This window comes from Saimiri boliviensis, chromosome 4, assembly GCF_048565385.1.
Source record: "Saimiri boliviensis isolate mSaiBol1 chromosome 4, mSaiBol1.pri, whole genome shotgun sequence".
NCBI lineage: Eukaryota > Metazoa > Chordata > Mammalia > Primates > Cebidae > Saimiri > Saimiri boliviensis.
In genome coordinates, this window is record NC_133452.1 from 27,769,583 (window position 1) to 27,787,005 (window position 17,423).

Consider the following 17,423-nt stretch of genomic DNA (forward strand, 5'->3'; position numbering starts at 1 on the left):
TGATGTAATATACAGTAATAAAAAATGCAACCTGAGAAAATGAGTGGACCACAGATATGATGCCCAGTGAAAGAACCTAGACACAAGAGTGTATGCTGAATGATTCCCTTTATACGATGCTCAATAGGAGGCCCAGTAATCTAATAACAAGCCAAACAGTGGTTATTTTGGGAGATGGTGGTTAGATTGTGGGCTCTGAATGATGGTTATATTAATCAGGACGATTATGAAATTTGTACATTATACATGTTATAATTCAATACAATATAAATTTAAACATAATACGCCAACTATAGGAAATAATTTTCACATGTAAGGTAAGAAAAGTAGATAATCAGAAGAACAGTAGCGAGAGGATTTCATTTATGAACTTAATTCTTTGGCACTCATTTTCTCCCCCTAAATTCTGTATTTCAGCATTAGGGACTTGCTAGCTCAGCCCTTAAATCCTCAGAGATTCCAAACTTCTTGCCTGGGGCTCCTACCGCTTGGAGGCGGGTGAGGATGGATGTATATATGGGCGCGCGCGCACACACACACACACACACACACACACACACACGACGGAGCTCCTGTCCAATTCCACACAACACAACAGGAACTTCACAAACAAGAACAAAGCTGCAGGAAAAGCACGTTGAGGGTGGCCCCTCGCTAATTCCCAGGATTTCAGCCGCAGCCCGCTGGACAGCGCCAGGATGACTTTCGCTACTCTGGGCGAACAGTCGGGCAGGTGCTTCTGCTGATCCCGAGGGACAGCTCCTTGTTCCTGAAAGGCAGTTTTCCGCTAGCTAACCGCGAGAACAAGCCACTGAACACGGAACAAAGACGCAACCGCTTTGCTTTTTTTTTTTTTTTTTTTTTTAATTAAATTCAGAGTTACCCGGAGTCGTGTACCCCCTCTAGAAGCGGAGCGCCTGAGTGTGTGGACGGATCCTCTCCCCAGGTCCTGAACTCTTACGGACTGGGCGCTGTGACGCGCGCCCTGCGGGCAGTAAACTTGCAGGGGCCCGAGGGAGGGACATCGATTAAACCCAAATCGTGCGCGTTCAGTCCTCAGGGCACCGGCGCGCGTGAAAACTCCATCGGACTCTGCTGGAAAGGAGATCATGCCCCCCAAGTCTCTTTCCAACCTCTCGGTGACCACAGGTGCGAATGAGAGCGGTTCTGTACCCGAGGGGTGGGAAAGGGATTTCCTGCCGGCCTCGGACGGGACCACCGCGGAGTTGGTGATCCGCTGTGTGATTCCGTCCCTCTACCTGCTCATCATTACTGTGGGCTTGCTGGGCAATATCATACTGGTGAAGATCTTCATCACCAACAGCACCATGAGGAGCGTCCCCAACATCTTCATCTCTAACCTGGCGGCTGGGGACTTGCTGCTGCTGCTCACCTGCGTCCCGGTGGACGCCTCGCGCTATTTCTTCGACGAGTGGATGTTCGGCAAGGTGGGCTGCAAACTGATCCCGGTCATCCAGCTCACTTCCGTGGGGGTTTCTGTGTTCACTCTCACTGCCCTCAGTGCCGACAGGTAAGAGCACAGGTAGCTGTGGGTAGCGTGGAAAAGACGTGGAGAGGGGCGGGGAGAGAAGATGCACCCGAAGTGCGCCTACTGGCAAAAGGACACAAGGAAAGGTTGGGGGTGGAGAGGAAGAGAGGGAGAGAGTGTGTACCAGGGAAGAAGAGTAAACAGAGTTAAAACGGACTGAGATGTGAGGCTTGGAAAAATATAGGAAAATCACTATGTTTTAAGAAACAAATAAAATTGCATTAAAAAATGCATTTCCTAGTCCCACCCCCGACACTTAGGGAATATTATTCCATAGAAAAGCTATAGAATAAGGGTTCAAAAGAGCAAGTATCCTATTGAAGTTTTTTGTGTGTCCTTAAAATCTTAAAAGTGTACTTTATGCAGTAAAATAATCGGTTAGGTAAGAAGTCTGCGTAATATTAGGCAAATACTCAATTTTGATTTTTTAAAGTGAGAGAAGGCCTTACTTTAACTGAATTTTGCTAGTAAACCAATTAAAATAATAAATGTTCTTTATGCAGATGACTTTTCACATTCCTCTTGTTTAATAACTGAAGCTAAGATACTTTTTTTCACAGATAGGTACCCAAAATACATCAAATCTCTTTTCACATATGTTAGGGTATGAAGAGTACATTATTCTAATTTGCAGATCAACTAGTTCAACTTTGTCATGTTTTCAGATGTGCATACTGAGGCCCAGGGAATGTGATTTCTAACGGAAAACCAAGGAGGAAAGCCCAAGTCTCCTGAAACAGGGTCCATTTAAGCAGAGGAAAATGTTTGGATATGGGTGGGAAAATGCAAAATTAGGTATCTTTACATGCAGCTGTGGCCTAATTCACTTTGGAATGGAGACTGACTTAAGCTATTTAGATAAACAATTTAACTTGGCTAATTAAGGTGGTATTCACTCTCCTCTTTAATTTCCACATTCAGTTGCTAATGAAAAATGATTCTGTATATGGATTTCCTGGTATTTGCAATAATACTGGACTACTACTTTGGCATTGAAGAGTTAATCTTCATTGAGGGAAACACAACAGTTGACAGAGACTTGAGAAACTGAAAATGATTCACTTTTTAGTTCCGGTAATATATTCTTTAAAACTACACTCCTGGAAAATTTGGTGCCTTTTGTATAAATTATGTACCTAATTTTGTTTATCTGTCAGCATTTCTATTATCTTTTAAAATATTTTTCTGAATTCCACAACAAAAATATGACTAGTTTAGCTACCCCTCTTTATACAATGTTATTTTATCTAGAAAGTTTAAAAAACCTGCTTAATGATTAGAATAAATCTTAATGATTAGCAACAACAGTAGTTTAAATTACTATCATTATGCTTTCATTTTAAAGAGGTGGCATTGGTAGCAATTATTTCACACCAGTTTTTACAATCTATTGTCATGGTGACACATAAGGATTTACACAGTTAAATTTGCCCTAAGATCAGATAAAATAATAATCCTCATATATTTACTGACTTTTTCTGTTTCATTTGTGCATCATGTACTCTATGGACACAGAATGAATAATAATAGTGATAAGGAAAGGTGAGATACTTCTTCTACTTGGTCCATAGGCTGCCCTTGTCTATGAGGGTGTAGGAAACATAAACTAGGAAACCTGAGTAACTAGGAATGAAATTATGCAATATATCCCACGATTCACTTAAAATGGATTGGAAATGGTTTGTTATATATTGCCAACACTTCTATTTTTCTTCTAGAGCATAGCAATCAGTAGTTGATTAGTACTTGATGACCTCTTACTACATCTCACCCAATGCTGTGATTTCTTGTGAATGTGGAATCGATTGTAAGATTAATTGCACCTAGCAAGTGCTAACTTTTTTGTGTGAATTTTCAATCCTCACAATTCTGTGAAATAGGCACTATTATTTTTAAATTAAAAACTTTAAAGCTAAGAAAACTGAGATTAGAAATTCAGCAACATTTTCATGATCTTACAGCTAGCCACTGATGGTGACAACATGTTTGAACACCATTTAAAGCCTGAACTCTTCACCATTAATCCACATTATTACAATTATAAGAAATTACTAACACTATTTTCTATTTACCAGCAGACTTGGAAGTTGAATTTGAAACAAAGCACCCAAGCATAAAAAAATTGTACAGAAGCTGGTTCATTAGATTTATTACAGTGAAAGAACATCATAAAGTGTAACTTCAAAATAAAAGAGGCACCTTGAATTCAAAATTAAGTAGTAGTTGCAGCAATAAAAACTATAGCAAATAACAAAAACTCTGTTATTAGAGTCTTTAAACAACAAATTCAATTATTTGTATCATATATCCTATCTTCATAGATGGCCTAAGTGTCTTTGCCTAATAAAATAACAGTAGAGAGTTAAGAAATAGAGATCACAGTACATAGAAAAAAAAAACAAAACAAAACAAAACAGGAAGATAATTAGATTTCAGAAAGCGTACTCCAATGTGAAGAAGAGACTCATATTATATACTTCAATAATGTCAGCATCATTAGATTGCAGACACTAAAATGAAAAACACAAATATTTTTAATCCACCTCGAGGCCTAAATCAACTTGTTTGATATGGCCAAAGTGTGGTCACATCACACTGGTATCTGGGACTATTATTATATTTTATTTTTTTGAGACAGAGTCTTGCTCTGTTGCCCAAGCTGGAGTGCAGTGGCAAGATCTTGTCTCACTGCAACCTCAGCCTCCCAGGTTCAAGCAAATCTCCTGCCTCAGCGTCTTGAGTAGCTGAGACTGCAGGTGCATGCCATCATGGCTGGCTAATTTTTGTATTTTTAATAGAGATGGGGTTTCACCATGTTGGCCAGGCTGGCCTCAAACTGCTAATCTCAAGTGATTTCCCACCTTGGCCCCCACAAAGTGTTGGGATTACAGGCGTGAGCCATCGCGCCCAGCTGGTGTCTGTGATTATTAATCCTCGACTTTCCAAACTCTTCTGAGGAGTTTCAACAAACATATCCCTAGGCAACATTATTTGTGTATGGCATGAAGTGACAGTGGTGCTCTTAATTTATTATTGTTATTTTTTTACTGTTATCTTGATAGATGTTTTTCTTACTATTTTGAAAACGTACATTGTTTACTTGCTTATATAAAGTAACTGATTAAAAATGTCTATATTCTATGTTGTATTGTTTCTAACAGTTTTATTCATACACACGTACACACACACACACACACACACACACACACACACACACTCACTCACTCCTACTCCCAATGTTGAGTATTGGGACTTGTGCGCATCAGGTTGGATGTGTGCATAAGCCATATTTTGCTTATGGTTGGTGTTACAGTTATCTCTTTATCTATGAGTAGCTGCATTTGCAAATTTGGAATGTTATTTCTTTGATTCTTGAAAACCTTTTGGTCTCTGATGGCGCATTGTTAATATGCAAATAACTCTTAGGAATGGAGTTTTCCTTTCTCCTTCATAGGAAAAATTCTCACAGATTCCCAGTGCTAAACTGTAAACTTTATAATGTCATGTATTTACAAATAAAAAAATCTGATGTCAATTATTTTATCTGGCTTCTTATATAACTATTAATCAAAATGCATTTATAAATTAAATTTAAAAATTAAAACTATAAAAACCATTAAAAAATAAACTAATATTAGTTTAATGTATTGGGTGATTTTTTTTTCTGATCCTAAGTAGCCAATGTTTGATTAAATTAAAAAATAATATTGTATCAAATCTGATTAAATTTCTAATGTATTAGTAAATATTAATAAAAAAATCCAAGTTTTTGTGTGCTGGTTAGGATAATAAGATTTCATTCCACAACTCGGTAAGTAGACAAAGTTTTGACTCATTAATATTACTTGTATATCATATCAATTCAAATAGATGTTCTATTGAGTGTAATTATGTGTTAAGATATTGAAAGAGATTGTATAAAGGCCCTGAGTCTAACACTCTCTAGGCTTCATAGGACTTTTCCATCAGTCTTCATCCAAAGGTGGGAGTGAGTCCTGTTAACTGTTTGCTCCTTTCTCATCAAAACTTTTGACGGAAGATCAGATTCAGGTTAACTAGCTGCCCCTGACTGGAGATGATGTTTTCTTCTTTGCTCCATAGCCCTTGCCTGTCAGTCTCTTAATTGGTTCTGAGATCGGCACCAAGAGTGTGCTTCTAACTCTTTTGAAGAATAGTCCATACTCACCCTATGGTACTAGAGTGATTATTTATTTATGTTCAACTTATTTTTGTTCAACTTTGTATTATTCAAACTGCCATACGGAGCTATTTGAAATTGGGTAACTTATAAAGAAAAGAGATTTAACTGACTCACAGTTCCACAGGCTGTACAGGAGGCATGGCTGGGGAAGCCTCAGGAGACTTACAATCATGGCAGAAGAGTGAAGAAGCAGCAAGCACATCTTCACATGGTGGCAGAAGAGAGAGAGCTAAGGGGGAAATGCTACACATTTTTTAACAACCAGATCGCATGAGAACACACTCACTACCATAAGACCAGGAAGGGGAAATATGCCCCCATGATCCAGTTACTTCCCATCAGGTCCCTCCCTCAACACTGGGGATTACAATTCTACATGAGATTTGGATGGGGATACAGAGCCAAACCATATCAAAATTGTGACAGGAGAATTTAAGGCAGCTTTTTAAAAAAAAGATACAAACAAAATACTACAGGACTAAAAAGGGAGGAAACCAGGGGCGGGGAAAAGAAAAATTGGAAAATATAAAATGCCCCATACGTTCACAAAATGTGAGTCATAGGTTTTTCTCAGGCCTTTCTAGTCGCCTTTTCCAAAAGAAAAATTCGCTTTCCATAACAAATGCTCTGTTGTTATTTTTATATAACCATAGAAACAGAATCAATTATAATTTCTGTATGTAGTTTATTAGTGTTTAATTTGAATTTATAGGGTTTATTGTTATGTAAAGGTTATTATATTTGACTCCAATGAATTAGATATATTTTACTCACTGATCTTGAACATGTCTGGAGTATCTTTCTTTTATACTTAGAAGTAATTTCACACATTTAATGTGAATTCTCATAAAATTAATAATATTGTCATAATTTATATGTTGCTTTGTAGCTTTTGAAGATTATTCATCTACCTTCATCTGAAACTTTTGGGACACATTATAAATAAAGACAAATTACATCAGGCTAGGGTTTATGGTTCCTAGTGCTAACCATACATCTGTTATATCCAAATGTTTTACTTGGAGAAAATGATAAAACAGCACAAAATTCATGGCTATAAGGTCATATTTTCCTTATTTGCAAAATAAGAATGTCTTCCAGATGATATGACATATCATAATAAAGAGCAGGCATCTGATTCTTCACATACTCAATTTTTGCTGGATCTGGATATGACCCATTCTGTTGCTAAATGTGTACCCATCACACTGGACAACCTTGTAGGAAACCTGTGGCAAAGATGGTCTCTACTGCACACAACTCTCTTAAAACATGATTTCTAAACCCGACTAATAATCGGAATCACCTGGAAATCTTAGTAACATGCAGAATCCCACACTTCACATTCTAGGGACTCTATATTAGTAAGTCTTCAGAAAAGCCTAATTATATTCTCTCTCTGTCTCTCTCTGTCTCTCTCTCTCTCTCTCTCCCCTCTCTCTCTTTACTTCTCTAGGTGATTCTGAAGTTTGATGCATCTTAGGCATCACTAGAGTAGACTCAGTCTCCATATTTCATCACCATTCCCACTTCAACATAATGCCCAACAGCTCCCACCCACTCTACCACAGTTACTCCTAACAAGGATCTCCTTGATGCTCAGGCTACAGTTTCAAGCATTTATTGAGAACCTGTGAATTCTACTGGCCAGGCCAGGCATTGTGTTATGTAATAGAGATGTAACAGTGAGCAAGACCTTTCTCTTATCATGCAGTTCACTTTTTGTGGGGCTATTCCTTACCCAATAAATGAAAGTTTAATGAAGAAAAAGAAATTTTGCATAGTGTCATTAGAAATATTAGTGTAAATATAGATTTTTGAAATGTTATGATGACTCTGTAATAGCTAAAAAAGATTCCATTTTATGATATATTTTGTCTTATGATTAAACGTAATCACCTCTTTACATTAAAATTTAAACTATGCAGATGTTACAAGCAAGATCCAAAATAAGAATTGATGAATAAGTCTATTTATTTGTTGAGGTTTAATACATGAATAGTGATTATTTCTCTCTTTATCTGCCTTTTGAACAACCATTCTCTAGTATTTAGTTTTCAGTTAGAGATATCCTCCTGAGACTATTTGTAAGGGAAAATGTACCTTTTTAGACATAGCTGTTATGCTACTATACACAGTGAAACACTTTTATATGAGAGATGCTTTTCCCGACATTTTCTATAAATATTTGAATGAGGCATGATAAAATATGTTCATGTTAATTTGTACAATCTTATTTTATTTTTTGCTTTTTATGCTTTCAAAGATACACATGGTTGGTATACAGCATTTTCTTTGAAGCAATCATAAACTATTTCTTAGTACTAATAACACTTTGGTAATCTGTATTTTCAATGACAACTCTGTTTTTGTAGAATTTTCAATTCTTCCCTGTCATTCAAATGTACATTATTTAAAGACTATCCTTGGGGTCTATCCTTTTCTTGCAGAAGGTAGCTCATAATCCTTTTTGGAAAGGCCAACATTTCTGCTAGGTTTCTTGCTTTCCCTAAACCAAGATTTCTGTATCTGTTTCTAGCAATCTTATCAAAATGAGAGATTTATTATTTTAATTTCTATAAAGTTTCTCTACATCCTTCATGCTTATAATGCCTGCTATGCTCTGAATGTTTATGTTGCCCAAAATTCATATGTTGAAATCCTAATCCCCAAGTAATGGTATTAAGAGGTGGGACTTTGGGAGGTGATTAGATCATGAGAGTGGGGCCCACACAAATAAGATTCATACCCTTATAAAAGACTCCAAAAAGACCCTTGACCTTCCCATCATTCAAATAAGTAGCAGGAAGATTCCATCTATGTAAAAAAAAAAAAAAAAAAAAAAAAAAAAAAAGGGGCGGGGGCCTCACCAAACACTGAATCTCTCAATGCCTTAATCTTGGATTCCCCAGTTTTCAGAATTGTGACACACAAATTTCTGTTGTTTATAAGCTGCGCAGTATATGGTGTGCTTTATTATAGCAGCCCAAGAAAATTAAGACAGTACCTCTACAAAAGTACACGTACTTGGATATGAGGTAGAGAAGTGACATTTTCTTCTCCTTTTTAAATACATGGAGGAAAGTTCAGAATACACTTTGTGGTATTTGATAACCTAAAAAGAAGGCTTATTCTTTTTGTAGTGATCTCCTTTGTACCCTTTCCTCATCTTCCACATAAAAAACAATTTACAATCAATTTTTTGGTACTTCACTTTTAAATATGAATTGTCAGTCCATAGTTATCCAAATTTTTGGGAAAAGATTACAGCACAAAGAGAACAAACAAACAAAACTGGAACTATGCCGGAAGGATATTAAATGTTTATCTCTGTGTTAGTTTTATAAATGCATGGCAAGGGCTGGCTGCAGTGGCTCATACCTATAGCCCTAGCACTTTGGGAGGCTGAGGTGGGCAGATTGCTTGAGCCCAGGAGGAGTTTGAGGCCAGCCAGAGCAGCATGGCAAAACATCATCTCTACAAAAATACAAAAATTAGCTAGGCTTGGTGGCACATGTCCTCGAGGGGCTAAGGTGGGAGGATTGCTTGAGCCTAGAAGGTGGAGGTTGCAATGAGCCAAGATCAGGCAACTGCACTCCAGTCTGGGTGATAGAGTGAGACCCTGTCAAAAAAAAAAAAAAAAGATACATGTCAAGAATGTGCACATGTGCACATATAACATTACGTAGGGAGAGGACACTATAAAAAATTATTTGGAAACGTGAAAAAACTTCTAGGAAACAAAAGATGATAGCAGAAATTTTAAAATTCAGAAAAATGATAGAAACTAGAGCTAACAGAATGTCTTAGGAAGTAAAATTAAGAAGGTGGAGATATGTTTGATAAATGTGAAACACTAAGGAAGAAGAGTTAAGGTTCAAGAACTGAGATTTCAGTTATTCAGGATGGTGATGAGGGAACACTTAAAAGAATTCAGATACATGGAATATTATGCAAAGGAAAACATGAGCAAGTATTAACTCTAGGAATATCAAAGACATGTATAAGAAAGAACATCGTCATAATATGCCACTTAACCACAGTACATGTTATTTACTTAGTCACAATCATCTGTCAACTATATAAATGCAATATAAATTAATAAATCAGGACATTGGGAATGGGGGGAGTAGAGGTAATATAAGAGAAAAATCTTCAACTGAAAGAGGATGTCTGTATGTAATTCAAGAAACAGTGGTAAAAGTATATTTCTTAGAAATAAGGAGGTAATGATGAAATGCTGAAAACATGAAAAAACTTCTGGGAAACAAAAAGATGAGAGCAGAAATTTTAAAATTCAGAAAAAATGATGGAAACTAAAGCTAACAGAGTGTCTTAGAAAGTAAAATCAAGAAGAAAGAGTGGAACCTGAGTTGAAACATAGACTACTATTTTTTTTTTTTTTTTTGAGACGGAGTTTCGCCCTTGTTACCCAGGCTGGAGTGCAATGGCGCGATCTCGGCTCACCGCAACCTCCGCCTCCTGGGTTCAGGCAATTCTCCTGCCTCAGCCTCCTGAGTAGCTGGGATTACAGGCACGTGCCACCATGCCCAGCTAATTTTTTGCACTTTTAGTAGAGACGGGGTTTCACCATGTTGACCAGGATGGTCTCGATCTCTCGACCTCGTGATCCACCCGCCTTGGCCTCCCAAAGTGCTGGGATTACAGGCTTGAGCCACCGTGCCCGGCGAGACTACTATTTTTATTTACAAGACTCTTAAGGCTCTCTAAATTATTTTTTTAAGTGTTTGAATATGTTCATCTGATAAAAAACAAAAAAAGAGTTACTTCATTCTAGTTATCCATTATTAATTCTTCCTTTGGTTTCTTAAGAACAGAGTAGAGGAAGGAAACACCTATTGAATTCTAGCATGTGAGAAACCTGGAGAAATGCATTATGCGTAGTACTTTGTTTAACCTGGTGTTGAGGTGCTCTGCTGGTGCACTTCTTTCATTTCCATATTTTTTGTTTGTTTGTTTCAAGTGCGAAGAACAAAACATGACTTGCCCTTCCTCTATGGAGGGTCTGTAAACAACACTGCAGCAAATCAAGAGAGAGAGAGAGAGAGAAAAAAAACAGGTTGTCCTCAGAGTGATGCTGAGGCTGAAGCTGTTCATCTTCAGGTGATGAATGAGAAGCACCTTTACAGAAACACAGAAAGAGACTTTAACTGGTTGTCATGAGGCCTGAAATGTTCTAAATTTGGAACATCGGATTAATTCAAATGTAAATGAGAAGAAGGTATGATGTCTTGGCATGGTTAGTATCTGCTAATTGCCAGGCACTGTTGTGGGTGCTTTATAATATTTTTCTCATGACAACAACTTTGAGAAAAGTATTTTTATCCCCATCTTACAACTAAAGAAAAAGTCAGACCTCTAGTGAAAAATATCAGATCTCTCTGAAAAATATCAGAGATAGGGAAATAATTCAGATTTGTCTAACTAAAATAATGTTGTACTGCATCTTATTTGCTGGGTGTATTGTAACCTGAAATACTTTTAAAGACAAATATAAAAAAATTCAAGGTTTACATACCATTTTGCATTGTTTGCATCATCATTCCCTTACTTAATAAGTATGTTTGAGTTAGCTGTAGAAAGTTTTGGATTGTTTACTGTGACCTGGAGTGTGATTCCTTTATCACTAGTATATTGCTAGTATATTGCCAGTAGTATTTTAAGTGGGAGGAGAAAAGAATTTTATCTTTTCTTGATATGAAATAAATTTGAGGTATAAAGACAGAATATTGTTCTACTTTCAGTTTTTTTCAGTCCTTATTATTGGATTACGGAGAAATTCCTAATCTAGATGAGTCTCTTATTATTATTTTTTTAATCAAAATCTAGTATGACCAATCTAGATTAGTTTCTAAAATTTATTAATGTCCTTAGGAAAAGAGTGAGAGGTCTCATGCTCAGAAGCTATAGAAAAGTATCAAGGAAGAATTTAATAATAGATGTAACATGTATAGATTTAGAAGAATTTAAGAGGTAAACAAATGTCCAGGATTTTGGAAATGAAATAAAATAACTAAGATTTAGGAATTTAAAATATTCTTCTCTCTCTTCCTCTCTTCTGTGCTAATAACTAGTGGAATGACTTGTAGATAGAGAGCCACTAGGAACCTTAGGCCTTCCATGCACTTTTAAGCAGCCAGGGAATAATAGTATATTGGCATCTCTCTTACCAAGCAGTATGCCTTTCTCTTTCCCTCCCTCCCTCCTCCCTTCCTCCTTCCTCCCTCCTTTCTTTCTTTCTCTTTCTTTCTCTCTTTCCTTCCTTCTTTCTTTCTTCCCTTCTTTTCTTTCTTCTTTCTTTCTTTCTTTCTTTCTTTCTTTCTTTCTTTCTTTCTTTCTTTCTTTTTTCACTCTTTTCTCTCTCTCTCTCTCTCTCTCTCTCTCTCTCTCTTTCCTTTCTCTTTCTGGAATAACTTGAGATGTATTATTTTCCCAGGTACAGAGCCATCGTAAACCCCATGGACATGCAGACGTCAGGGGCAGTGCTGTGGACCTGTGTGAAAGCCATGGTTATCTGGGTGGTCTCCGTGTTGTTGGCAGTTCCTGAAGCTGTGTTCTCAGAAGTGGCACGCATCAGTAGCATGGATAATAGCAGCTTCACAGCATGTATCCCCTACCCTCAAACAGATGAATTACATCCAAAGATTCATTCAGTGCTCATTTTCTTGGTCTATTTCCTCATACCACTTGCTATTATTAGCATTTATTATTATCATATTGCAAAGACCTTAATTAAAAGTGCACACAATCTTCCTGGAGAATACAATGAACATACCAAAAAACAGGTAAGATTAGTAGGTATGGATTGGTGTTGTGCTCGTCAGACCAAGTAATTGCTATTTATTGTTTTACTTCATGACTCTCAATCCTATGACTGATGAGAACAGAGCTGGGTCTTCACCGGCCTTAACTAGAATAGATATGTGGGGATCTCTAATATATGATCATATCACAGCCCTGCAAATGCTTACTTAGGTTCAGCTTATCAGTAATCTGGATCTGTGATAAGATCTGGAATTCTGCCATTAAAAATTAATGTATTGAAAGGCCTTTCTTTACATGCAGATTTTTGGTAATAACGTGACAAATCAGAAAATTTTCACATATTTACATATAAGCATATATTTATTTCATTATTGTCTCTTCTCCCATTAACCCAGTAAGGATGGCAGGGAGCCTAGGAGAAGAATGCATCAGGAAAGGACTGTAGGACACTGCCTGGAATCTGGGGATGGAATTTGGATGGAAGTCAGAATGGGAGATGAGGGGAATAGCAAGAACAGCAGAAAGGGAACTCAAAGGTGTGGTCCAAAGGTGGGCCGGTGCTGAAGCAATACATGACGCAACTCACATTTGTAACTTTCCCTACAAAGATGATATATTCATTAAAAAATTACATCATGTGGGCCGGGTGTGGTGGCTTATGCCTGTAATCCCAGCACTTTGGGAGGCCAAGGCGGGTGGATCACCTGAGGTTGGGAGTTCGAGACCAGACTGAGCAACATGGAGAAATCCTGTCTCTACTAAAAATACAAAATTAGCCAGGCGTGATGATGCATGCCTGTAATCCCAGCTACTCGGGAGGCTGAGGCAGGAGAATAGCTTGAACCTGGGAGGTGGAGGTTGTGGTGAGCCAAGATTATGTCATCTGGGCAACAAGAGCGAAACTCCATCTTAAAAATAAATTGCATCATGCACCTTACGTACTTTTTCTTCCTTCGAGAATATGCAGTACTAATTTAAGGTAAAAATTAACTGTGTTAATAGCCAAGGAGACAAAAATAGTGTTCATGTGAGGAAGTTTCTGGCTGTACACTTGTGTACAGCTAAAATAGAACTACTGACGGTTTTGCAGGTATAGAGTAGTTACCATTGCCTGTTCCCAAATTAAAGACAAAGAAATTGAATCGCAGATCATTAAAATTTACTGGAATGTAAATGGAGCATTAAGCTGTGGCCTTGGGCATGTTAGCAACAGCAGAAACTAGTGAAGGGTTTTTGTATGGAAGGTAACATTTATTAATTGGTGGCCATCAGCATCAAAGACCCACTCTGGCTTTAAAGACTTAAAAACATCAATCAATTATTGAAGGCATTGTTAGATGAATTCATAGACTTTATCTAAATATCTGGCATCGGTGAGGCACGCAATGTGTTAAGATCATTGGCTCACTGTGCTTTCTAGTTTATATTATCATTTTTATTTGAGTCCTGTGATCCAGTTTGTATCTCAATTAGGTATTTGAGTATTTGCTTTTGGTTTCTAAAGTTGCGTTCTTCTCTTACACAAAGCCCTTGCTTCACTTTTTAAATTTTTAATGGCCTTGGCTCTGCCTTGTTTTTGTGAATTTCCCTGTTGGGACCTATAAACTCTAGCAGGGCAACTGGGTCTTGACATCTGCTGAGAAATAATCTCAATGCCAACAGCCTGCCTGTGCACTTGAATCTCCCAAGCATAGATTGCTGTGAAAATCTTGCACTCCTGCTCCACCTGGAAGGGATGACACTGCTTAGAAAGATAAATTTCACATTTGACTTTGTTAGCATTGATTGCTGGGTTGCCTAACTTATGCCTCTGGGATCCATGTGGAGTAATACCACATTTTGCTTCCTGGCCTGGGCTCCTCTTCAGTTGCACCTTTCTTTGCTTCCTCCATCGCCACTCCAGCGCTCCCTACCATCGGATCTGTTCCAATCTCAAACCTTTCCAGTCTTCCTCGGTATATTCTAGTTGACGACCAATAGTATTCACTCAGAAAATACTATGATAGCTACTGCCAATGTCTTAAGATAAATTAGGTTTCCATATTCATGTCGCCCTATTTAAATATTTGCAAACTAGCCAAATATAAGCTATCCCTTGAACTGTTTATGTTAGGAAATTGTTTTTAGATTAAAAAATATTGATGTGCAATATTTGAATTTTGTCTATTTATTACATTCCTGAATATCTTCTTAAAAACAGTAAACATAGTATGTAAATTTTATGGAAAAGAAACATGGATTTTTATTTGTAAAAGTGACAATATGATAATGTTTTCAGGACTCAGAGTTATATCAGATGCTTTTGATTTATGCAAGTCAGGAGTTTAAATCTCAAGTTTTTTTTTCCCCCTATGGAGTAGTAATTTTAAAAAGTCAAGCCCTGATTCTATAGATAAATGTTTCCTATTTAAAACACCCTGATTTTTTTTAAAAAAAACCTAAGCTTGAATATATTCCATGATTTATTAATTTACTGGACTTAATACAAAAAGAAATGATTTATATTTATGCTAAACACCATGACACATTAAGCAAAAAGAAAATAAATAATGTGAAGACATAGCCATTTATTAATTTACCCACTAGTTTTGTATAAGCTGTCAAATAGTTTTTAATGAAAATATTGTAGAGACCAAAATCCATCATTACTTTGGCTAGGAAAATAAATAATTTATGTATTTTGATGTATTATCATGCTGTAAATTTTTCTCTTTCCTGACTTGATAAAGCTGGGATGTGGCTGGTTCCATTTTCACTTTAACCAATGGGATCAATGTCTTATATTTGCAGATGGAAACACGGAGACGCCTGGCTAAAATTGTGCTTGTCTTTGTGGGCTGCTTCGTCTTTTGTTGGTTTCCAAACCACATCCTTTACATGTATCGGTCTTTCAACTATAATGAGATCGATCCATCTCTAGGCCACATGATTGTCACCTTAGTTGCCCGGGTTTTGAGTTTTTGCAATTCTTGTGTCAACCCATTTGCTCTTTACCTACTCAGTGAAAGCTTCAGGAGGCATTTCAACAGCCAACTCTGCTGTGGGAGGAAGTCCTATCAAGAAAGAGCAACCAGCTACCTACTCAGCTCTTCAGCCGTGCGTATGACATCTCTGAAAAGCAATGCTAGGAACATGGTGACCAATTCTGTTTTAGTAAACGGGCACAGCATGAAGCAGGAAATGGCACTGTGATTTTGGTCATTCAACTCACTATATGGAGAGAACTTACTGTTAAAATTACTATTCAGCAGATCAGAACAAAATAATTATCTTATTCTTGCTGTTGCTTAGCTAATTTATTAGGAAATTTCATGACTGACTCAGAAAACGCAAGATATTTTTGCTCTGCACTAGACTTTATTTTTTTTCTCTTTTAATTTGCTAATTATTGGAATGTGGGAAAAGACTTCAAATTATTACATATAATACATATATGTATATACATGTATTTATGCACACATACATATGTACACACATGTACATTTTATATATTTCACATTAAAAATGATCCCCAAACCATTGAAGTATGTATAATTCAACAATTGCTTCAGTATTTAGACTGTTGCTAAAGCCAATTCTAGCATATTTCTCTTAGATTAGTTTTATCTCAAAGCATGAAATAAATTTTTATATTGACTCAATGATTCAGTGAGGGTAATAGTCAAACTCCTATTATTTTGAAATACAAGTCAGATTGTCCTGGTGAATTTCATTCACAACTATTGCATACACACACACACACACACACACACAAATATACACACACATACATCCTTCATTTGAAGAAAAAAAAAATTCAAGGGTGGAGCTTCATCACATCAATACTTATTGTGATTAGTTCTATGATTAATCAATTCATATCTGTAACTTATAAGTATGTGATTAACAGATGTAATGAAATTAATATGAATTATAAAATAGGTATATGAATATGATTTACATTATGACTGTAAAATAGGCATCATATGAATATAGTTTATATTATGAATGTAAAATAGGTATCATATGTCCCAAATTGCAAAACTACGATTCAGAAGTTTGCATGACTATCTTTGTATACATTGCTAAATCCTTGACTATTTGGATGATTTTTGCATAGATGTGATAAGATTTGTGTTTTTCTGGTGAGTTCAACCATTTACTCATCTTCTTTTGCAATAGCCAATTGACAAATATGTGGGATCTCACTTAGGCAGTTTTTTCCTGGATGATACCAGAGTTTTCTCTGAATAAATGTCTTCTTTTTTAAGCAAAATGCAAATGTCTGGATTACATTTTAAAAGCTCCTAGTTTTAAAAGCATGTATCAATAAATATAATATTTAAATTGATATATTTTATACTATTTCTTTTTCCAGATTTGAGAAAACTTTGTTAGTATATTAAGCTTTTCCTTAAACACCCATAACTCATACTATTTAAGATATAAAATATTCAATTGGATATAGCAATGAGAATAAATATAATCTAAAATATTTGATGATAATAATGATAGTGAACACTAATAGTGTTTTCTATGTTATAGGCATGGTCCTAAAACTTTACACGTACTCTCCAATTTAATCATCAATATAATCACTGAGGTGAACAAGAGAAGGATCTAATTTGGCAAGGTATGAAGTTATGGAATTGTGGAGAAGGCATCTTTATTTGAAAGAGTACAGGATTTTGAAAATTTTGCAGAAACAGCAGATCACGTAAACACACTGTCAGACCCCTGAACGTAGGCTTCATTATTTCACTGTAAATTTACCTTCGAAGAAGGTCTTGTTATTATCTCCATAGATTAGGAAATCGAGGCTCAGAGATATTAAAGAACTTAGAAATATCGAGCTTTGCTTTTTGGAGATCCAGTCAACATTTAATAGCTCTGTTAACAAACTAAGCA

General features: G+C 36.5%; 1 protein-coding gene across 1 annotated transcript; it reads left to right on the top strand.

Moving 5' to 3' along the window:
• The first annotated feature begins 547 nt into the window (after positions 1 to 547).
• Positions 548 to 16,863, top strand: NMBR (neuromedin B receptor). The gene is made up of 3 exons (XM_003926866.4): positions 548 to 1,531; positions 12,208 to 12,556; positions 15,327 to 16,863. Exons 1-3 carry the CDS (start codon positions 1,110 to 1,112, stop codon positions 15,726 to 15,728), a joined length of 1,173 nt encoding a protein of 390 aa, XP_003926915.1. The 5' UTR covers positions 548 to 1,109; the 3' UTR covers positions 15,729 to 16,863.
• Positions 16,864 to 17,423: the final 560 nt, after the last annotated feature.

Bases quoted from the DNA above. Each gene is read 5' to 3' on its own strand.
- NMBR (XM_003926866.4), top strand. From the start codon at position 1,110: ATGCCCCCCAAGTCTCTTTCCAACCTCTCGGTGACCACAGGTGCGAAT. The intron at 1,532-12,207 runs GTAAGAGCACAG...TTATTTTCCCAG, and splicing joins ACTGCCCTCAGTGCCGACAG to GTACAGAGCCATCGTAAACC. The intron at 12,557-15,326 runs GTAAGATTAGTA...TTATATTTGCAG, and splicing joins ATGAACATACCAAAAAACAG to ATGGAAACACGGAGACGCCT.